The 23,196-nt window shown below is 49.7% G+C and overlaps 1 protein-coding gene across 3 annotated transcripts in view; it reads right to left on the reverse strand.

The window, feature by feature from the left end:
• diaph2 (diaphanous-related formin 2) overlaps window positions 1–23,196 on the reverse strand; it is a 313,996-nt gene that overhangs the window by 119,021 nt on the left and 171,779 nt on the right. For all 3 annotated transcript variants that reach the window (XM_029257260.1, XM_029257258.1, XM_029257259.1), the window contains exons 21-23: window positions 21,347–21,448; window positions 17,530–17,624; window positions 1,808–1,909 (exon numbers count right to left, since the gene is read on the reverse strand). In XM_029257260.1, coding sequence (XP_029113093.1) covers window positions 1,808–1,909; window positions 17,530–17,624; window positions 21,347–21,448 — 299 coding nt within the window. The remainder of the gene's footprint in view (window positions 1–1,807; window positions 1,910–17,529; window positions 17,625–21,346; window positions 21,449–23,196) is intronic.

The raw sequence follows: 23,196 nt of genomic DNA on the forward strand, positions 1-23,196 counted from the left end.
ATGTCTGATTACGAGAATCAATTTGGACGACAACGCTTAGAAACGTAAGGCAGCATCTCCTTCCTTGAGAAGGACAGAAGGATGTGAATGGAACCATCGGCTGGGTGCCTCGTGCAATGTACGAAACCAAGAGCAGAGGTGTATTCTAGGAGTTACGGGTACAGAAATTTAACGACCAGGCGATGATGCCCCCGCGTGACAAAAAATGAAGAGAGACACATGGCACTCAGAAACACACTCAGCAGGGGAAAAAAAATGTGCGGGGAAACAAATATTTGGTTTTGAATTTAAAATAAGGGAGGAAAATGACAATTTATTTTGATTTTCTGTGTTGCTGAGGAAGAGTTTCACACACCCTGTGTGGACTGTCAAACCATCCTCCTTTCAAAGGCAGCAGAGACAGCGACATCACTCGGGCCTGGAGACGAGCTGTACGAGAACCAAAGTGCGCGCCAGCCTTCGCGACTACATCGGCTCCTCTGCGCATCAGGAGAACGCATGTGGATAAAAGCGAGCGGGTTTGTGACGCTTTGGCGGGAGGGAAGTCGAACGCAACTTTATTTCCCTGCAGAGCGCAGAGCCGAAGCGGCGTTCTCCTCACGTCGAGCCCCTCAGTTCATTACACAGCCGGAGCACTGGGAGCACCTGACAAAAAAGTTCATCTTCCGAAGTGGTGCTGGAGGTCCTCGGAGCGTCGCGGCGGCACCTCCGCATCCACAGGATGATCCTCAAACCCTCTCTAAAGTCTTGTTCAGCCATGGGTGAGTAAGTGACAAGGACTTGCCAGCGAGGTTCATACTTCACATGTCCGTTGTTCCGTCTGCCGCTGCAGCTTACATGTCTGATTTGTCTCCAGATGAATCACTCTTGGCAAGAAAGTCTCCAAGGCTATGAAACACCTTCACAGCATCAGCTAATATTACAGGTACATTAGAAAAAAAAAAAACATTTTTGGAAAACAAAAGAAAATTTCAAGTTTTTTTGCTGTTTCACATAGGGAAAAAATTAAAACTCATCAATTGCAGGCTTATTTAACATTTACTGGAATAATTAATTCATTAGAGTGTTCAGGCAAGGAGTTGGATGTGGTTAAAATTTAAAAGAGGCTTTCCCTTGTGTTTCCCAGCCACGTCGAATCATGGCTCCTCAGACTTTGGCGAAGGATTGCGGATGACGCGAGCGGCTATGGGCGAAAGACGAAGACGCCACGGTGACTCGGCGTCACGCGGAGCAAGCGTTGTCGCCGGCCCCATAACAACCTCCACGTTTTAATCACACTCGCTACAAAAAACCAGGTCCTGCCTCTTTATTATTCATCAAAATATCTGCTTCTGTCTGTCACAACCAGGGCTACCGGATTTGACTTGTCATAAAAAATGCCCTTTATATTCCTGGCCTTTTAATTATACATTACTGTGTCTCTTTATATATTGAATAGAGCTGATACTGCAGTCGGCCTCAAGGAGGCCCTTTTCCCGCTTTCTCGTTCTCTCTTAATGGCTTCACTCCCAATTTCCTTGTTCCCTCCCAAGAACACTCCTCTCAAAGTCCTTCTACGTTCTATAAAAAGAGAGGGAAACCTTTACATATTGTGGTGCGTTGAGGACCATCCAGCACATGAACACGGCGAGAGAGAGAAGAGAGGAAGCTGCAGAAATAACGAGGAGAGAAAGAGGAAGCGAAAGCGAAACGGTAGGGGAACAAGCTAACCGGGGCGATGGTCACGAGCAATGGACACACAACACCTCGGAGTGACCGCAATGCTGGGGTGAAGACAAACGGGCGGAGCGTTTGGCGCGGGACTCACCACGATGGCAAACTGCTCCGACTCGCACAACGCATCGTACTCGTTCCTGAGCTCCGCCAGTGCGTTTAGCTCCTTCTGCTCCGGCAGGTTCTTGATCAGGTTCTGCGGAAGGCACCGTGAGAGCAATCCTGTCAGTATCCCCAGAGCCCAAGTGGACCCTGCAGAAACACACTCCAGGCTCCAGGAGCTGCGGGAGACACGGCCTGCGAAAGCAACTTCCTGCAATAAATGTGCTGGTTATTATTGTTTTTGTAGAAGATCAGGTCTGACCCAGGGTCACATCTCTGTTCTTAACAGAGACGTTCTGTGCAGCTTTCAGGAAACACATTCGGTACGATGAGCTCGAGAAGCTACGCAAGGACCCAAGTCTCAGATGGAGGAAACTAATTAAAGTGTTGCCTTGACTCCTCGTGGTGATATCTTCATTGCACCACCCTGACAAGCAGACTCAGTGAGCTCGACTACAGCGAGAACTCCGATTACCTGTTTCAACTGTGGCACCATAATACTTTCTGAGCCTGTATTATATAACGACACACTGGAAGCACAAGAAAGCATTTTCTTAAATGTTACCTGAAAAGGGGGAAAAAAAAAAAAGGTTAAAAAAAGGAAAAAAACATGGTCTCTCAAGTCATTGCATCACCTAAGTCTTAAAGAGTTCGCAAATCTGGGATCCGTGTGCTTGCTTCACTTTTGGGATTCTTCAAAGAGTGAGATTTCCCAGCACAGCCCACCATTAGCCCTCCATAAGCGTGGCCCTTCTGCAACGTAGCCCTTCGTTAAAACGGGGATGGATGGAACCTCTCGAGCAGGAGCGCATGCCTCTCAGGTCTTCCTGTAGCGAAGCTCCTGTCTGTGATCAAAAACGACGAAAAAACACAACTGCAATTGCTGGGAGGAAATCGGTGCGGATGTGAAAGCTCTTTCAAGCACAAAAAAAAAAAGTTTGACTCAAGAGAAAAATGCGCTGTCGTCTAATGCACCCTTACCTACAATTATCCACCTATCAACAAATAATTCAGACTGGATGGTTTCCTTTGAACAGTTTGGTCTGTCCAGAACCGAACACGGCGACTAGCAAAATATTACATCGAAACAGCTCGCAGTTGGGCACAAACGGCCGCATAATAAGAAACGTCCTCTGAAAACAGCGATCTTTCATTATCTGAATCCAGCCCTGATTCGGCAGACAACATGTTACTGTATTACAGTGTCACTGCTATTATACAAACAACGACACCATTCAAGATGCACGGAGCTCAGCGGTGGGGCCCTTCGAAAGCCCCTCCCTGTAAAGCGAACGGTCGCAAAGTGCAGGACACCATAACACGACCACTCAGCCGCCGCCGCCACTCCCCCCCCCCCCGAAACAAGCGCAAACAGAGCAAAATCCCATCCGAGTCAGTAGACGGTCTCAAAGGACAAAGCGTAACAAGGAAGAGGAGGACGAGGAAGAAGAAAACATTAATTCATTTTCCTTAAATGTTAATTGAGCAAGTGAAGGTCAGTGGAGTAAATGTAATATACCACCGTGACCTTTCTCCCTTCTTCATCTCCTGCTCCTACTTTTAAAAGAAGACGTAAACTTCTCCTTGGAGACTGCCTCCCTCATTAGGGCCCCGGAATTCCGAACGTGAGACTGAGCGGCCGCTCCAATGCCGACCCTGCGCCGACACGCTAGACAGTGCATTACCGCAATGCAGTTTGTCCTTTCTTTTCCCGTCAAAACCTCAAAACCAGCGTGGGGATCAAGGCCGGGGGGGGGGGGGGGGGGAGAGGGGAAGGAGAAAAAAAAAAAAAAAAAAAAAAAAAAAAACAGGTACAGGACTCTTGACGCCTCATCTTAGAATGTCACACCCTTGTGTACTTGAAGCCTGCCACAGAGACTTTGTTCAAAGGCACTGTTGTTTGTAGGAATAATTTATTTCAGTGGGATATCGCTGGGATTATTACTACACATTGTTTTAATGTAACCAGCTCCAGGTGTTTAAGAGCTGGTTTGCACACCGTGTCCTGCCATTGTGTGCATGGGGATTATTTACCGTGTTTACACTGAGCAAAAGTCCTCCGGCCAGTTTATCGAGGTGCAAACAGATCCACGATTAAAGAAGATTCCTTTTAATTACTTTCAAACACAAACGCATCAGTGGTGTGTTTAGAAGGGAACATGAATGGCTTGACGTCAACACCTGAGGCTGGTAACGGACAGGCGACGAAGAGCAGCAACAAGGAGAGCGGCGGGGCAGCGTCTTTACCTGCTGTAGCTTTTGATCAGGTGAGTTTTTTGTGTGTGTGTGTGTGTGTGTGTGTGTGTGTGTGTGTTTGTTTGTTTCAGCATTTCCCAGCATGCATGTTCGAGGTGCATGGGTGACCAAAGTTTGAAGGTGGTTGTCCGGGCATCCCGGTCCACGTGTCCAACCGTGCAGACGTCCAGCTGTCTATGTGGAGGGAAGTAAGAGGCTGTGAGCTTGGTTTGAGCCACCTGTTCGTGCGTGAGCGCCGACGAGAAAGTTTTGTGTGTTTCTAAGGATTTATTTTGCATATATATGCTCCCATACTTCCCATTAGTAAAAGCAGCCAGGTACTTGTGGAAGTCGCCGCTCAAACGCCGACCGGCTTCATTATGGAGTGATTACCGCCTTAGTTAAGCTCAGTGCAGCCCTTCTGAAAGTAAATTAAAGCACTGAGTCTGCAGAGCCCCTCTCCTTTTAGATTGAGAAGTAGGGGGAAAACAAGTAACTAAAGTGTTATTTATTACAAGTATTTTTTACATATGTGTTGAAGTCAGCAGGGACGCCCCAGACCGTGTCTTCGCTCACACACAGCAGAAGCAGCGTTTGTCCTTCAGCATTTCTGCACTGAACTCCACAAACACCAAAAACACACCGAAAAGTGGAATAATGGCACGTTTAGCGGTAAATGTTTTTTAGACCAACAGTTAGAATTTTTCGTCAGCTCTACTTCTGCAGCTCATAGGCTCTAATGGCATCGCAAACACGCCAAGGCCCATTAGCTCTTAGGACAATACATTTCCACTTGAAACACAGGCAGATCCGAAACGTTATTGGCACGCACCGCTCATGGGGCGTCAGCAGAGCGGGCGGGACGGCGGCACAGCTCCGCAAAACATGCAGCAAGGATGCTTCAGCAGAAACCCTAAAGGAGCTCTCCCTTCGTCGACGGGAGCCTTGCTGTTCAGAGCAGTCACACAGAGGCTCGATGCGGTCCTCCCCAACACAAAATTAAATAAATGCTTCGCGAAGCTTTTGTGTCGTCCTGGAGAACGGCGGCAATCGAGCCGCACAGATCCGGGACGTTAGGTGGGATTACAGCAGTAAAAATGTCTTCTCCTTCCCGCTGCCTCTCAACAACATCAGCCAGGCAGTTCTGGCGAGGAACAAAACTGCCCTCGACAATGTATCGTTGATTCTGAATGAAATGCAATGGCACAGCAGCATACCATTGAGCCGCAGCAATCATCATTGCTAAAGCTGCCAGAATCCGATTATTGGGGTTGTTTTTCCCTGCTGGTGCTTGCCGAAGAGAGACAAGCAATTAGAGTTTGTTGTCGTCCTCGTCTGCCGTCTTTCAAATATTATCTATACAACAAACAGCTGTGCTGGATTGGCACAGGAGCGGGGGACGGACAGTCGGCATACGATATTGAGTGCCAGGGCTCCTATCCAAGTTTCCCCCCCCCCAATCTGCCTTATTTAATAAAAAAAAAATTGCATCACTGAAGGTGAGATGTGTAAAGTTGCATATCGGTTTTGAGAGTCTGTCGGCAGCGCATCAGACAGTAACAAAGCCACCCTCTGCGTCGCCCACGGCCCCCGGGTGAGATCTCCATCTGCAAGAGATTACTCAAAGACCGCCACGATGGCTTTCTCGACACCGCGGGCCACTCCAGGCTCATTTTAATTATGGTGCCGCTTGTCTATCAAACCCTTTAATGAAACGATGCAAATGCAACACAATAAAACATGGCACTTTGAGCAAACACCACCTTGGAGCAGGGGTCGATAAGGTAATACAGTTCCCTGGCACCAAAAGCGGTTATGAAGAAATAATGAGAAACGTACGGGGGCCGGGGAGTGGCGGGTATCCAATACAAACCCCCAGGAAGTGGCAGCGTGACAAGCAGCGCCACACGAACCCCACTGACGGCCGCCCGTGCTGCGGCTCGCTGTACGACGGCGGCGGCAGTGGCGAGCAGCTCCGCTCCACCTGCGCGAGGAGTAACCCGCCGAGGCTGCGGAGCCCGAGCGCTCCGGCGATACAGGCACAAGCTCGATAAACATTTTGACAGAATGACAGTATCTCTCGCTCTTCTGCCGCCACACTTTGATCTCCGTTGTCGTCAAGCTGCTTCCGTTTAATTTATTTCACTCTGCTGAGGTGCGGGCGAAACGCGGACGAGACGTGGTGCGTTAATGCCGTTTAATAGGCCTGTTTGAAGGGCTCCGTCTTAACATGCATCTTTGAAAACAGCAGGTTCCTGCTATGTTCATTCAAGCAAAAAAAGAAAAAAAAAGAGAGACAAACCCATGGCAACCAAAAGAGAGCACGACTTATCTACTCCAGTCGGAAATCAGCCCGAATCCATCATATACATGCTAAGGGAAAAGACAATGATGTCATGTGATTTGAGGAGCAAAATGGGGACTATTCCAAATTTTTTAATGATACTTGAGGGTCTCCGTACCCTCACATCCAGTGATTCCGGGTTAGACTCTGGACCGCCGCAACCCTGACTATGACAAGCTGTTAATGACAACTGGCAAGGATTTGAGGGTTCTGCCTCACAGAAATAGGACCACAGCACGGGGTGGAATTCATCAGAAAAAAGGGCTCTACAGTCCTGCCTTGGTGTTCGTTGTATAGCAACAGGTCGCCTGATTTGGGCTTTGACCTTTGAACTGACTCCCTGACTGATGAAGCTGAGGGAGCAGACCCTTTGCGGTCGCATCACGGGAGATGTCCGTGAGCTGTTAACAAGCAGAACCGTGTCGAAGCCGCATTACCTCAAGACTCCACCGCTTCCTCAGAATCTCTCCTCAAAGGTTTTCCCCGCAGCCCGATGAAAAAAATAACGCCCTTTGTTTATTTATGCTGAGAGGACAGCGAGGCATTTGCAAGGGAAGCTCAGGAAGCCCCGAGCGCTGAGCTGAAACGGTGAGCCTACCCAAACCGATCCGCCAACCAACCCACCCACCCACCGCCTCCGATGGCAAAATAAATTCCATCTCCAATCGCCTTTGTCTTCTGCAGAGGAGCATATTCCCAACAGCAAATCGTCCAAAACAGGGAAGATCTACAAATCTCAAATTACAGTCACAGGGACAGAGCAATCAATAAAAATGTTCTCCGAGCAATAAACTCTTTATTAAAGCCAGGGAATTCAAAGAGCGGGAGAAACGACGGGGACGGGCGGAGGGGAGGGCTGAGGATACGGGAGGGTGTTGAGCACCCTGGCGTTAAGGACCACCCTCACTGGAGCACCGGACCAGAGGGTCCCCCCCCCACGTTGTGCCGCCAACCTGCGGCTCCGGCCATTTCGCGCCGCTTCTCTCGTCCCGGGTTCCAGCTGCGTTGCGTTACCGTGTCCCGTGACAACGAGCTGTCGATAGCACGGCAACGGGGCGGAGGGTGGTCCTCAACAGAGTGACTTTAATCTTTTAATTGAAGGCATGGATTTTACTTGTGATTAAAGGCATAGCAGAGGAAGTCGACTTTCAGGGGCTTGGAACAAAGGAAGCGGTATTCCCCTTTTACGCTGTGCATCAGAGCGTCAATTAGCATCGGAAAAACACTGAATGTGGATTTAGTTGAGGCAACACTCCATTAAAGCACCCAACCACCTGAAGATAGACCTCCTTTATGTTTGCCCTCTTTTTTAAGCCTCTTGTGCAAACAAGAGATGAATACCATGAATCCAAAGATAAAAATATTACTTTCGCCCGGATTCTTAAGACCAGGAGCTTCCTTGACTGTGACGAACTTGCGCGGCTTATCGCTCGAGAAGCGTCTGTGTATCCCTTTCATGTCAAATCTTCATAACGTGTGTACAGGATAATTTTTATGACACCATCTGTGGAAAAAAAACTCCTTATCCCATTAGAAGCGAGATTCGGCGAGCGTGTGCAAAGAGGCCCAGCCTCAACGCGGCCCTCCGCCGACAACGCGGTGGGCTCCCATCGCCAAGAAAGGTGAACGTGTGTTGTCATCCCACGTTTCCGGAGAGCAATAAGCTATCGATTCGTGACACGTGGAGCGGACGGCCTCGACTCGATGGCCCGAGTGCCAGCGCGGCATTTGTAAACAGATGTAATTATAAACAGGAAAAAAAAAAAAAATGCCATATATATCTATTCTGACTTCTGTCAGCTCATTTTTCCTGACGGGTGCCAAGTCTGACACCTTTGCAGGCAGAACTGTTGGTATAAAACTAATCTAGTGAACAGTACTCCAACATAATCCAATCGGGAACTCAACACCGGGAAGCGCACGCACGCCGTGGCATCCAACAGAGGTTCATTACGACGGGAAACTGACAGGCGACAAACCAAGGGTGACAGATTCCAAAATCGCATTAAACTAAATGAGAAATAAAAAATGGATTATATTTGGGGCGGCAAGGGATAGAGTTGGCAAAGCTGACAGACCTGGCGTGACATTAAATTTGTCTCTCAAAAGAAATTTTTAAAAATTTAGGAAGCACACCTGAACTGTCTGCCGAATATTTGACTGATTTAGCAGAGGGATTTTATGGGAGCTAATGGGAGGGGGTGGATTCAGGGACTTCTCGCTCACTTATAATGTGCCGACGGAGGCGCGGGGGTTCGGCTCACGTAGACCGCCGAGGCGCGTCATCGCGTCCACCCTGCGGTCGACTTGACCGTGCTCTGCAGTGCTCGGGTTTACTCCAGTGCCGGAAGCAGCAGTCGCTCGGTCAGCGCCGACGTGACCGACATAGAGAGCGTTTAATAAATGATGTGCAATCAAAGCCAACAAGAGTTCCTTTCGAAATCCAGCAACAGGGCTTTCCAGTCCCAAGAGTTGAGTCTCAAAAACCACAACCGCATGGCAGCTCCAGGTAACCTTGTTAGGAACCATCTCCTGACTTTTCCGTGAGGAGAAAATTATTGGTTTAAATTGTTGGCAATACGATGCTAGTTAATGATCAGCTGTTTAAATTATTTTTCACTGTGATCACCAGCATAAACATGGGACACAGAGGTGACCAAGTTGAGTTTACCCAGGTAAAAATTCCAGTTCTTTGTAGCCTTTTCTGAGACAGAGAGATAGACCATCTAAAAAACGGTTCCTAATGGGCACTGCAAAGCCTTAGGGGAATCTGAGTGAGACTTTGTGACCTGAAACCTACTGTGGGGCGGAGCTTAAGGCTGTAAGTTGCTTTGCAAAAAGGGGTGTGCTGTGTGGATCAGAGACCCAGCAGTAGGTCACCGTATGGCTGACAAATGAGATGGCGGGGGGGTTGGCAGCATGCTGACAATTACACCATACTGGCCTATTCTACATTCTAAGGGTATGGTAAACCCCCAAATCCTTCCTGCCACTATCCTACAGGTGTGCAGCGATGGGAGAAATACAGCAGCAGATCTCAGCTATGGCTGTCGGTTCAAAGTCTCATTTGAGATGCCAGTTCTGGTGCATCGCCCTCGTTCTCTTTACTGAAAGAACCTCTTTTTTCCCCACTTCACCCCTTGTTCATCGTAATGTTTTTCATACCACATTGTTACATTAGCATTTGCTGCAAAAGCCATGTGTACTACGCTGAGCCCAAATGAAGGCCCAGTTAAGCCCGAGGGGCCTCGGCGCCTCCCGTCGAAGCAGCGGCACGAGGAACGGCTGCAGCACGGCACTTATCGGGCCATCCCACACGGGCGATTTACACCATGCAAATGACGTGCGGCTACGCGCCGCTGTGCCTCAGTCACCTGTCGCTGGTCCTGGGAACAAAGGCTGCCGCTATGGAGCGGACAGGTAATGAGCTCTCATGAATATGGAGGAGGAGGTGAGCGGCACACAAATAAATAAATAACTTTTTTCTTCTTTTTTTTTTTTTTTTTAGTGGCAGGCGACCCAGGTGATTGACAAACTAGATAAACAATAACAATGAGAGGGACGGAAAACAACACACACACACACACACACCTCAGTGTAGCCCGTGCTGGAGATGCTGAAGAGGCCACTGCTTTAAGAAGCAACGGTGTGACGATGACATCATGGCAGGAACAGACATTGGGGCCACAGTCCCCTGCTGGAGGCACAAGGTTCCAACTCGTCTCTGTGTTCTCACCCTGATCCACGCTGTGCACTCACAAATGTGTCCTGGTGCTTTGCAAGCAGGGGATGTAAAGCAATAAGTTCTTGGGGAGGGTGGTAACGTAGCGGCTTATATCGCTCATAAAGGAGCAGAACTACGGCTAAGCAGCACAGCCCCGAGTAGCAATTTAAAAGCAAAGTGGACGAAGGAACGGCGTTCGATCACTGTCGACACCGCTGATGTATGAGGCGCCCAGCGTTTCCACGTCGGCTGCGTGGGTCGACCGCTGCATTTCTACCCTCGCTGTACCGAGACCACTTCGGTACCTCACTCTAAGGTACAACAGCAGCGTTTCCCTACAGCACTACGGTAACGTTTCTGTGATCGCCTTTCCCAGTTTCCTCTCCTCTGAGTGTGGGGGCAGCAGTAAAAGGACGAGTGGACCGGATCACCACTCCGAGAGCGCAGTACAGCCACTGCACAACTCCAGTTCTGGTGATGCTCCCGCTCCCCCCCCAAGCGATGGGTGATCCGCTGCGACCTAATGCGACCGACCGACACGCTTCCGAGAGTCGGCGCCACATTTACAAGCTCTCCTCGTTCTGCACGTTTCATAAAAGAAGAGTGACCAGAAAGGACAGCAGGGAAACTGGGAAGGCAGGCCAACGTCCCGCTGCTCTATCTGAGATCACAGCCGTGGGCTTGCGGGCGTCTGCACCATCCACGGGGGCGGAGTCTAAACCCTGCAAACTCAACTTGACCGTGGAACCATGGGAACTTCTCTCAGACCACGGGAAGAGCGCACTGGCAGTGAAACACACAAACCCGACAATTGTTGTTTTGCTTTAAGTCTGTGGAGCATTAATGTCAAATTTGAGGAAGGATGACTAGAACCTGAACAGTGCTGTGAACAACACTAGCTGGTAGGCAGCATGCCATCGTTACTACAGTGCTGATTTATTCATTTATTTCTAAACGAGTTCCGCGCCCGACCGCACCATCGAGAAAACGTCAAAACCTGCATGTTTGCCTGGGAGGCAAGTTAAATGGAGAGGTAGGACATGAAAGAAAGGAGAGGGACAGAAAAACAGAGCTTGAAAGAGGAGGAGGAGGCCAGGGCAGTACGGTGAGTGGAACTGGAGCGCAGAACAGCGGCCGTAATGGTCTCGTCCAGGTTCACATCATTACCTCTTTGTCCGTCACGCCATTCAATCGACGAACGTGTCGACTTCATAACAAGATGAGCGCAGACAGTTCAGGGGAGGTGGGCAGAGGGAGAGAGGAGACACGGGGGGCGAGATGGAGCGAAGGGGCAAGGGAGGCACGGGTGCAACGTCAGCTTCACTTTCCATGGCTCCCAGGGAGCGAATGTGAATGGGGAAGCACAGGCCAGTGGGAGGGAGGGAAGAGGGAAAGAGGAAAAGAGGAAAGGAGAGGGTAATAGATACTTTTTGGGGGAAATTGAGTGCAGTGCGAGGGAATGAGGGGCAATGATGTGCTCTCTGTGAGGCCAGTCAGCCTGAGAGAGACCCGAGAAAAGGAAAAACGACACTCATAATTAGTTTGGTTTAGTTAGCGTTTGCGTGATTTGATTTTATTTACTCGTTTATTTATCGCTCCTGTGCTCTGTGTGTGTGTGTGTTTTGAGGGTATCACTCAGCTGCAGCGGTGCCCTGTCCGCGACATGGTTGGCTGTCACATCCACACCGCAGATGCAGCCAGACGAGGGGAAGGACCCTCGATGGGTGACACAGTGGTGCAGCGGGTAGTGCCGGTGACTCACAGGGCCCTGGCAGTACGTCTGGATGTGGGTTCAAATCCTGCTTAGTCTGTTTGCAATTTGTTCTCTCCATGTTCACATGGGTTTCCTCCCACAGCCAAAAGACAAGATTCAAGTGAACTGGTGACTCTACACAGCCAGCAGCGCGCGTGTGTGTGTGTGTGTGTGTGTGTTACACTGATCTGCTGTGTACATGGGTAGGTAATTATAAGTAACTTAGCACATCCAGTGTTGTAACACACATTACGATGCCTTGCATCAACTAAATATGAATAAGGGACAGCTGGTAAAGTGGTGTTTCAGAGCTGCTGCTTTTGGACCCAAAGGTCACAGGTTCAAATCCCACCTCCAGCTATAGTACCCTTGAGCAAGGTACTTACCCTAAGTTGCTCCACTAAAATTACCCAGCTGTACAAATGGGTAAATAATTTTAAGTAGCTTAACACTGTAAGTCACTTTGGAGAAAAGCGCCGGCTAAATGAATACATGTAAATAAATAATAAAAAACCCTTTTGAGAGGATTCTCCTACAATCCAATAACAATAACAGACTAAACACACAACCTAGAAACACTCCTTTCTTTCTCTCCACGGTTGAGTCCTCATGGAACCTCAGCCTTCTGCCTCCAGGTCCCTGATCGCAGACATGCAGAGCCCAACAGAGTGTGCAGTAGAAACCACACCCTGCTGGTGCTCTCAGCGGTGAGGCTGCGCACAGCGACGGCTCTTTCTAAGATCTGCTGCAGTAATTAACCCTGTTAGCGCACAGTTCGCTGCTTGGGAAATGACCGGGAATTACAGCACGTCTCCCCTGGGAACGTCTCGGCAGACCCTGCCATTATCCCAGCTTTTACACATGTCACACTGGTGTGCAGGAAGTAACCGCAGCCACCAAACAACACTTCCACTCAGAACTCAAATGAGTTGAAGTCGCAGGGAAAACAAAACACACGTTCGACAATACATACCGTACTGGGCACATTTATAAAGTGGTATTTACCACAGAAGACCCCTGGTGTTTTTCTTTAAAAATGCTCTTTTTTCCCCCACTAACACTTCTCTCCAAAATCCTATTTTAACACAACGCTAATTACAAATTAATAGCTGAAGAAATGTGTAGTCATTAACTTTTCCTTTTGAAAAGGATAATGTGGTAATATTAAACATGAAACATTAAAAGCGCACTTCTCTGATAATGTGCAGGATTCGCCCGGGAGGGATTTGTCAGCTGCTGAGTCCACCAGACGTAACCCTGGGAGCGCTTACATTTGCAGTCTTCGTTCCTCCGCGCACAAGTTCTTCTTAAAGCCGCGCCGTTCGCTTCCATCCCTCGTTCCTCGGCACCCGCGGGGCTCATCGCACCGTGGCCGGGGGGTCCCAGCCGCCCCCAGCTTTACCACAGCAGCACCTGTGCTACGCCTTTGCTTTCCTTTCAGCCATGATCTGATTGCCACACTGGGACCCCTGAGAACTCCTTTCTCTTATCAATATCAGTATTTTGCTACCACCATTATTATCATCATCGTCATTATTAGTATAATAACTGTAACTAGCTAATAAGCGACTTACAATGTGAGGACTGTATACTGATTCTATGGGCAAAACTGATCATCACCCTGCATTGCCAGGTGAGGCTCCAGTTGTTGACACTGGAATGGAACCAGAAGTCACATTAAAATTATAACTGTAATGATTCATTTATTTGGTACTTTTGTCCAAGGGGGTTTGCACACTAAGCTACGCACAAAAATTCACCATTTATACAGCAGTTATACCGGTCATTTTTAGTGGTGCAATTCAGAGTGAGCAGCTGCATCAAGAGTACTCACAGCAGGAGTGGGCATTTGAACCCGGAGCCTTTGGCTGCCAGGTGACAGCACTAACCACTGCCATCCAACCTGCCGCTCCACTATAAAAGCATTAATGGGACGATGGTGGCTGACCTCTGACCTGGGTCCCACTCGTTCGGTGCGCTAGGAGTGAGCGGCCCACGCAAACCACAACCGGAGGTCTGCGTGCACGTGCGGAGGCGTCACGGTCAAGGCGAAGACGGGCAGGGTGTGTTCCTTACCTCTCTTCAGGTTCCAGCAGCACACGTTAAACTGCTCTCCAGTAAAACCCAAACCTCTAAGTAACTCCGTCCATAATTCCTTCCAGGATATTCCGTTCCTCATTTAGCTCCCAAGATAAGAGAGCAGCGTGTGCGTAATGGCCTAAGGCAGGAAGTAATAAAGCGGGCATTATAAGAGCAGTAATGGAGATACTACAGGCACGTTGTGGGCACCACTCGCCGCAACATTTAGAGACAAAACAAAGGCGAACGAGTACCACTGCAGCATCTTTAACTCCATATTTCTAAGTGGGAGCACATGCCTTAAATTACTTCTTTGCGAGCACCCGACTGATCCCAAACTCACTTTGTATCGCAAATAAATTAAATTATGGAAACACATTACATGTACTCTAATTTCATAAAACGGAATAACGTAATTACTAGCAGCGAGAACAGCTCCGGTGTAAAAGCCTGTGCCCCTAACCCGTTCGGAAAGCTAATATTGCGCACAGTGGTGTTTCCAATCATACACCTCATTTAAAATGTTTTCTCTTTAGTAGCCCTATAAAACACTCGTGGCTATTTTGCTTCCTTTTATTTTTGGCTGGTGCATTAATAGAAACCGCCCTCTTGGAAGAAACGGCGTGTTTCCCCCCAGGGACCGTTTCACACAATGTTCATTCAGAAACAGACTCCCTGCCCCCCCGGGGCTACTCCACCATATATTTGTTCATTTATTCATATCTGACACTCATCACCACGGCAACAGGCAGTGTTAGCTTTCTACACTAAGTTGCTTACGATGACTTACCCATTTATAGAGCAGGGTAATTTTTACTGGTGCAACTCAGGGTAAGTACCTTGTTTAAGGTACTGTTTTACAAAAAGGACAGGATTCAAACCCTAGTCCTCCACACTTCCAAGGCAACAGCTCAAACCCCAGCGCCTCCTGCTTTGCCCCAAAATGCAGTTAGGTGTCAAAGAGCACCCGGGGGTGTCACCCGCTCACTACAAGTACACCCTCGCCAGTGAAGGAAGGTGTCAGGAAGGTGGGGTCTGCGCAGCGCAACAGGAGGTTACAGGAAGTAGCATCAAAAGGGCCCGTGGGCTCCGCTAGTAGCGCAGCACTTGCTCGGCAAGGCACAATTTCATAACTAACAAGTGGAGTCCTTCCCATCCCGCCCCTCGTAAGGAAGTCATCCTCGGAGAGCTCATTAATGATCTTTGCATTGTGCTGCTCTGCAGTAAGCAGCTGGCACTGTCCCCACATGAGGAGGGTGCTGAACTAAACACCGCCATTATGCCGGTTTATCCCTCCGGGCCGTGCGGATCTGCTGCGGAGGTCCTGCCTGGATGAGGACGGCGGCGCAAATCCAACTTGATGCACAGACAACGCGGCAGGTCAGCGAAGAGACCTTATCGCCTCTCAAGGCGCACGTCCAGCTTGAACCTTCAGCCCTCCACACGCACGCAAATAATGCGGCGATAAAGGTGCGCAGGTTGTCTGTGCTCTTGGAGCCGTCGTTCCCACGATCACCATGTGCTTCCTCCGTACCCTCAAGATTTTCCCACCAACCTCATCCGCTCGGAAAATTCTGGGCACAGCGAAGCTCAGAGAGTCCAGTGAGCAGGACTCCAGATGTTACACAGCTGTCCCCCCAACGTCCGGGAACAATCACCAAGTTCAGTGAGTGAGTAAAATGAAAGAAAGCAACTATTATTACTACTACTTATTATTATTATTAGGTCTTTATTTAGCTGATTCCAAGGTAACATACAAAATGTGGTTTGTGCAATGATTCACCCATTTGTATAGCTAGTTAATTTTTACTGCATCAGTTCCTTAGGAGAACTACAACTGGAGGCGGGGTTCCGACCACCGTCACCTGTTGGCCCATTAAGTTCAGCCTCCCACTATGCTGGCATTCAGGACTGTTGTGATCCTGTGAGAGGCTGAGTGTGTGTCTGCGGTCGGTCCCCCCAGCCAACAAAGCCCGGATCTCGCACACCCCACTGCCCCTTCACGTCCACCTCCCGGGCAAAAGGGAAAATGGTTTTTGAGACCTGAAGGCCTTTCAAGACGACCTTGTCCCTCCACCCGCTGCCCTCCTCCCCACCAAGCCCCCGCTGAGCCACTCAGCTCTCCTGTTTGCAAGCCTCCCGTCGCCAGTGAAAAACCTTTACGACTTTCTGGCTGCGTCTTTTGGGGGCTCCTGTTACCGCGGGGAAGGCTGGCGGTTCATGGCTCTCCACTAATGTGATGAAAGCAAGAGGAGCACTTTTCAGATGGGCATAAATCTGCCTCTGGGATGCAAAGGGAGAAGGTCGGAGCGTTGCAGGGGTCACGGGCTGCCGGGAGTGAGGGAGGGTTGGGTTTGGACTCTGAGAGGGCTCAAAGACATACAGCACCAGGACAGGAGACTAAGCTGCCGTGCGGCACTAGCTTACTGTTTAAAAGCACATTTCTGGGCTTATACCATTCCTCCACCTTCAATTATTTCACCTCCCATTAAAGACTGATGACATCATCAAATAAGTGAGGATGATGAAGTGAGAGCACCCATTGCACCCCCGGTGGTGCAAATGGCTGGGCTGGAAACAGCGATGGTGAAGGTTCCTCCCTGTCATACTGCTCCTGAGATGGTACCGTGCCGGCAATGTAACTTAAGCCAATAAAAGATCGGCCATCGCCACTCCTTGGGTAACTGGTGACGCTCCTGGGAAAACAGGGATATTACAGGGGGTAATTTCACAGGGCGGGGGGCAGCCTGGCACACTGAAGAACAGGGCGAGGTGACAGAGCTCCAATCTCCTCCAGCGTGGAGGAAGAGCGTGGCTCGAATGCCGGAAAAGGTCATCGCTTCACCTCCCTTCCTCTGTGAAGTCGGCGCGGGAAGCTGAGCCTCGAGCCCCGAGCACCCGGCTAGATTAGGAGCCAATTAAAGGTTATCGGTGCTCCAAATAACAATCCTGTGGGGGTGGCCAGTGAGGAGAAATGACATGTACCCACAATCCAGCGTCCTCCATCCTCCAGGCGGGAAATGGCAGCGGGGAGAAGAGAAGGTGCCATCGCTCTCTTCCTCCTGCCTGTTTTTAATAACCTTCTGATTTACGCACGCGCTCCGAGGGAAGGAGAGGGGCTCTGCGGGTGACGGCGAGGTCGTCTCCTCCTCAGCAGTGAGCGCAGCCTCCTGAACGCCCTTAGCGAACTGCACACTGCATTCTGGCAGGCGCTCTGCCCCCTAGTGGTGGGATTCGGAGCAGTGTAGTGCACATCCGGCACCCCTGCGACTAGTCTTGATGGTTACAGAGGCCTGGCAACGCACCTTTGCCTCAAAGGACCGACATTTTTTGGAATAACTGCCTGGTGTGGAACAAAACAAGGTAATCGGTTTGACAGAGAGCGCCTCCTTGCCCGTCATTAATCTTTTCCATAGGGGGAAAAACGGTTAAGGGAAGGAGGGCAGGGGGACAGTGTGGACCACCTTGCACTTGCTGACGGGTGGTTCTCACCTGGAACACACACACACACACACACACACACACACACACACACACACACACACAGTGACACAGGTGAGCATGGCAGGTTCCTCTCACCTGGATCAGAGCCTCGCTGAGCCGCTGTTCGTCCACCTCCAACACGATGTCGCGAATCTCCTCATACGGCAGCCGGAAGGAGCCCAAGAAAATGGCTGTATTGACAGGAAGGCAACAGTAGTTATTTCCTTTGCTTTTTTATGACAACTTTGAGCTCTAACTGGTCTTCAACAGAACGACCAAATAAAGTTTATCACTTAGCACTTCAGTAGTAGAAAGAAAAGGGAAACCAGTAGAGCACAGTGTTCAGAAGTGACGGGAGAACACTACAAGGAGCTGGACTCGAAGCTCTCGGGCAGGTCTCACTGCGGCACCGTGTCTCAGAGCTCCATTACACACCACACACTCCACTTGCATAATTACATAAGAATGCTGGGAACTCATCCTTTGTCCTGCCTGTCCTCTTCTGAGGGAAGTGTGAAAGGTCACATTCTAGCTTGGCGACTTGGGCAGGTATCTCACATTCAGGGGGCACACTGGGGTCCGGCTTGGGGTCTGTCCAGCGTCACACGCTGCTCAGTTTTTGCGAGGCAGTAAGGAAATTGACCACCAACAGTTCTGCCCTACACTTATTTCTGTTTTTTGATTTCTTGATCATTTATTGGATGGCAGGGTGGTGCAGAAGGTAGTACTGGTGCCTCACAGAGTCTCATGTTCTCTCCATGTTCATGTGGGTTTCCTTCTACGATCAAAGACATGAGTTTCAGGTCAATTAGTGACTTCATTGTGTGTGTGTGTGTGAGAGAGAGAGAGAGAAAATGTGTGTGCGACTGCCCTGTTATGGACTGGAGTCCCATCCAGAGTGTACACCTCCTCACACCATATGCTTCTGGGATAGGCTCTGGACCACAACGACCCCCCACTGGAACAGCAGTCATTCTAACACGATGGACTGATGGACTGACTGAGGGACCTACCCTCTGGACTCCCTGAAACAAACTTCCCTGGCTGACTCTCCAAAGTCTGCCTGGAAGTGTCTTTGGAACAGCAAACTTCCAGATCATCTGCTGACCAATTAGCATAATTTACACGTTCAGGCCGAGTGTGATGTCTGACTTTCCCTTCTAACAAGCCTCGCAATGACAGATGCACATGATAATTTATTTCAGAACGCTGCAGGACTTTATTAGGCAGCCCAAGTGTTTATTCATTAAGAGGAGAATACTTTCTACCACTTTAATAACAAGGAATCAAGTCTGTGTATTTGGGAAAGTGGGAGAGGGCTAGTGTGAAAAACAGACAACTGAGAATAAGATCATATAACTAAATCTATATTTCTATTGTATTATGTATCTCAGTTTTTGTTTGTTCAGGGACTTTGAATGCGTCACAGACATCTGGACAAACTGCGTCAAAAATGACTTATTGCCACTATTGGCCTTGTCACTGTTTCTTTTGTCTGTCCTCCATAAGCATTCGAGAAACAAAAGCGTGTGATTAATGAACAATCAATCTTTTTTTTCCCTCTCATTTATACTTTCTAGGATGGTCTCGTTGCTGCTGTGGTGCAGCGAGAACTTGTACATCATTAACACTGCATGGTTATGTCCAAAACCCGCAGAATAGGCATTTACCCTACTAAGGGATCCGCTTGAATCCAAAACTTGTGAGATTCTCAGAAAAACAAGTTATTTTGAAATCATTTAGCTACTTTTTATTGAGTTACTACATCTTGGATGAGTGTGTCTCACCAGCAAGGGCCGATGTTCAGTGTGGCCGTCACGGCCGAACTGGATACAGCACTTAATGATAAACAGTTTAATATTTACTTTAGAGTTAAGTGTCCAGCTTTTAAGTGTTAAGTCACTGCTTGCGCTCAGAGACGAGCCAACGTATAGAGGGGCTGCGTGAAAGGAGGCGGTAGTGTGCGGGACCTCAGGGAAGACACACACACACACACACGTTTCTACATGTTCGCGACAAGTGGCTCAGCATCCAGCCAGGCCTCAGTCTCATATGGAGAATAATTTAATGTCCATCCCAGCCGAAGCCCTCGGACCTCTGAGCTCACATCGTCACAGCAGTTGATATTCAGAGCCCACTCTGGGAACGAGGGGGGTCTCACGTATTGTTCCAGCTGCCCTCTGGCTCACCAGCTTGCTCCCCCCAACCCTGGGCAGAGAAAAAATGTGTTTTCATGAGCACTCCAGCCTGAACATTCCCACTTGTGTTCAGGAGGTTGTTTCAACTGGTCTTGGGGGGTCACAATTGGATCAGAAAGCTCGATGTGCTAGGCTGCACTGCTCTTTACCCCAGTCCTACTGCCCCCAATCACACTGCAGCACTTTGAAGCACCACCAGAACCAAGAGACCAAGCGATCAGGTGGTGGAATAGACCTGAGGTCAAAGGTGATCTCAGCCTATGGAGCTCAGTGGACGTACTTGTTCGCAGCTCCTCTCTTCCGTCACTGACCTTCATCATCCACGTGTGGTGCTCAAAGCCACATACACTGATCAGCACACTTTTTGAAGACAGATACATATCGGAGAGAACCAAAGGTCCCTGCAATCTGTGATCGATAGCCAATTGACAGGAATTGATTGCAGGCTCAAGCAGCCGCTCATGTCGGACATTTATCTGTGAATGGCGACACAATCCGCCTGTCTCCTGTGGCTCTAGCTGCTTCCCTGCCCGCATATATGTATTTACTGTGGTGTGAAGCTAAGTTCATCCATAACCCCAGGTAATCTCTGCTACAGGGCTCCTGCTGCACAGTGCAATATCCCACAGCCAATAAGCAGGAGCAGGATTAATACAGAAACAACTTGCAAGCAAAAAGCCTGCTGCAGGGCAGAGTCCTGTCTCTGGACCTCGAGTCCAAAGCTAAGATCAGTATGACCCCCCCCAAAGCCGGGGCGTCTCATCCTGTTGCGCCTTTGAGTTTAAACACTAACTGATGGGCCAGTTGGACAGCAACACCCACCTGGTCAGTTTCTCAGCTGAATTCCCATTAGCCCTCCTAACAGGTGTTGAGATGCTGGATGTGCACAGGCACACACCGATAAGGTGATAAAAGCAAGTGCCTTGGACACGTTTGGGCTTTTGGAGGTAGCGTGTGTCCCGCACCTTGCCGATCTGGAACTGGACTGGACCAAAACTGGGCCCCTGGGCGAGTACTTAGTCCTCATCTCCAGAAGACAGCAGCGGGGCTGTGGAGATGAAAGGGCCCTAATGCAGGTGCCGCTAATGCACCTACAACAAAGCCAGGACGTCGGGAAAACAGCAGGAGGGTTGTGCGTTCAAGAGCTTTCAGGGGGTCTGAGGAGCACTCTAGGATTCGTGGGGGGGCAAGGCGCACTTTAACCAACAGACTGAGGGCACAAAGGCGGTATGCGATGGCATCAAAGCATAGGAACGTGCGTGCGTCTGTGTGTGTGTGTGAGAGACAGTGGTCTCTGTCAATTAACACTGAATGCCCCTCCACACCGTTGCAAAGCTATTAGCTGCAGATCATATGGCTGCACGCAAAAGAATGTATTTTTAGGGGGCCTGCAAGCAGAAGGATTCTGCCCAGTTTTGGGTGCTTTTTCCACTCCTGTTGCAAATGCTTCATGAGACTCATTTCAGCAGCTCATTCTCAATAAAATAAATAAGTGAATTAATTAAACGGTGTGTGTTTCCCAAACTCTGCCGTGGCTGACAGCAAACAAGTGAGCCGCTTTGTTTGCAGCACGGTGCTGTCTGACAGCTCCAGCCACCGTGAAAAGCAACACACACACACACACACACACACACACACACGAGTGGCCCCCACCGCTGGCTGCAGGGGGCTTGCATGCACGGTGGAAGGCAGCGGGGCGGGTACAGAACACGTACACAGATTCTGCGCCGTCTTGGCATCCAGGATCCGCAGCTCCTTCGCCTTCTTCTTGAACTGCGCCACTTTGCGGTCGTCCGTCTCGTCCATGTCCTTCTTCGCTGCAGGGCGAAACGGGGGGGAGAGATTTGTGGGCTGTCAGCAAGAGACACCAAGGTGGTGGACACATTCCTTAGTCTCTTTGTGCATCACACTGAACAACAAACAGAGCTGAGGCTCTCCAATCGCACTGACTCTTCACTCATAGTCCACACCACGAACTCTCTTCGCCAATGGCCACACAACCTCCAAAGCAGGCCGAATTGGGAGAGTCGTCCATCATCCACGCTCCTACATCAAAACGTCCATTTAAGGAAAGTGTGAAAGCTCATATCTTACTACATTGCCTCACCTTGGAAGACTCACTCTGTGGGCAGGGCCTGGAACGTCTCGTTTGCTCAGAGTGCGGATGCAGAGCCAAGGCAAAGACACCTTAATAACACTTGCAAACGTGTCTAAGTGAGCGATGGTGGAAGGAGAAGGGATTTCAAGAGAAAGTGTCCAAACGAATGCTCACATACCCCACACGCAGAGCAATATGTACACTAGCCAAATGAGGGGAAAAGGCCGGCCCTACATCTCTTTCCTTACTGTGGACACTTAGAGAGCGATGGAGCCAAGAAAGAGAAGCAGCAGAAGATGTAAGGGAGGCAACGGCACAAAAGAACTCTGAGATGAAGGAACCCTTCAGCCTGTAGAGGCTCCAGAGGACCCCCTGCCATCCAAGGTCTACTTCCGCGAGGTGAGGAGGTACAGCTGGATGAGAGAGGCTACCCCCCACCAAGAAGAACTGAAAAAGTCAAGAAGGTTCCTCATCCTGCCCTCTCCTCCTTGCACCATGTATGGCTGGTACCCTACCTCCGCATTTCACTCGTTGGCCATCGACAGCGTCCACCCAATTTGCCAGGAAGGCAGTGGCGCCACCGCAAAGGACGGCAGGAATCCAATACGTTCCTGGAGGATGGAGGAGGACAGCAGGGAGGCAGGGAGGCAGATCGCCCCTGGGAAACGCACCGCGCCTTGGCGCTAATCATCGTGGCTCCGCTGTTTGTTCTGGCCCAAGAAAGCGATCTCGGAGGAAATCCAGAACAAACAAACCGTCCCGCCCAAGACGTCTGCGCGCCCACGGCAGCAGCCCAGATACGGGTGCCTCAGCCTGGGGAGCTACAAGAAGTGCGGTGCATCTAAATCTCAGCCTCATGTTGCTGCTGGGCTCATGTTACCCATAGTGCCGTGGGCTTTAGACTGCTGTGCATTCGTACCCGAATCTACACATATCCTTGAACTCCAGTCTAAGTGACTCCCTCAATGCGCACGTGGGAGGATGGTGGGAAAGGAAGGGGCATTTGAGGAACATATAAAGCAGGTGGCCAAAGCTCTCTGGAAGCATTTTAAAAAACGGGGTATTTGAGTGCAGAAAAGTGACGTCTTGTGCACACGCACCAGCACGAACACATGCTGTGGTCCATCACTGCAGAGGAACAGGAGTCCCCGAATTGACTACGGTAATCTTGCCATTATAGTCTCACACAGCACATCAGACACCCGCTCACACAGCACATGAGAGCAGCGCAGTTACTCTGCGATCAGAATAACAACTGAATTACAGGAAAGCAATCATTAAAAGAACATTGCTGGACGGTAATGCGACAATATAACCTTCCCGGGGCCCTTGATTACACCGATGTCTACGGGAAAATGTCTCGCTGCATTAAGTTTGAGAGCAAACGGTCGTGTGTGTTTTGGTTGAGGACCCTGTCGCTCTCAGAAGTAGAGAAGCCGTCCGTCACGATGCGGCGCCATCCATGCG

The sequence above is a fragment of the Scleropages formosus genome, chromosome 13 (genome assembly GCF_900964775.1).
Source record: "Scleropages formosus chromosome 13, fSclFor1.1, whole genome shotgun sequence".
In the NCBI taxonomy this organism is placed as follows: Eukaryota; Metazoa; Chordata; class Actinopteri; order Osteoglossiformes; family Osteoglossidae; genus Scleropages; species Scleropages formosus.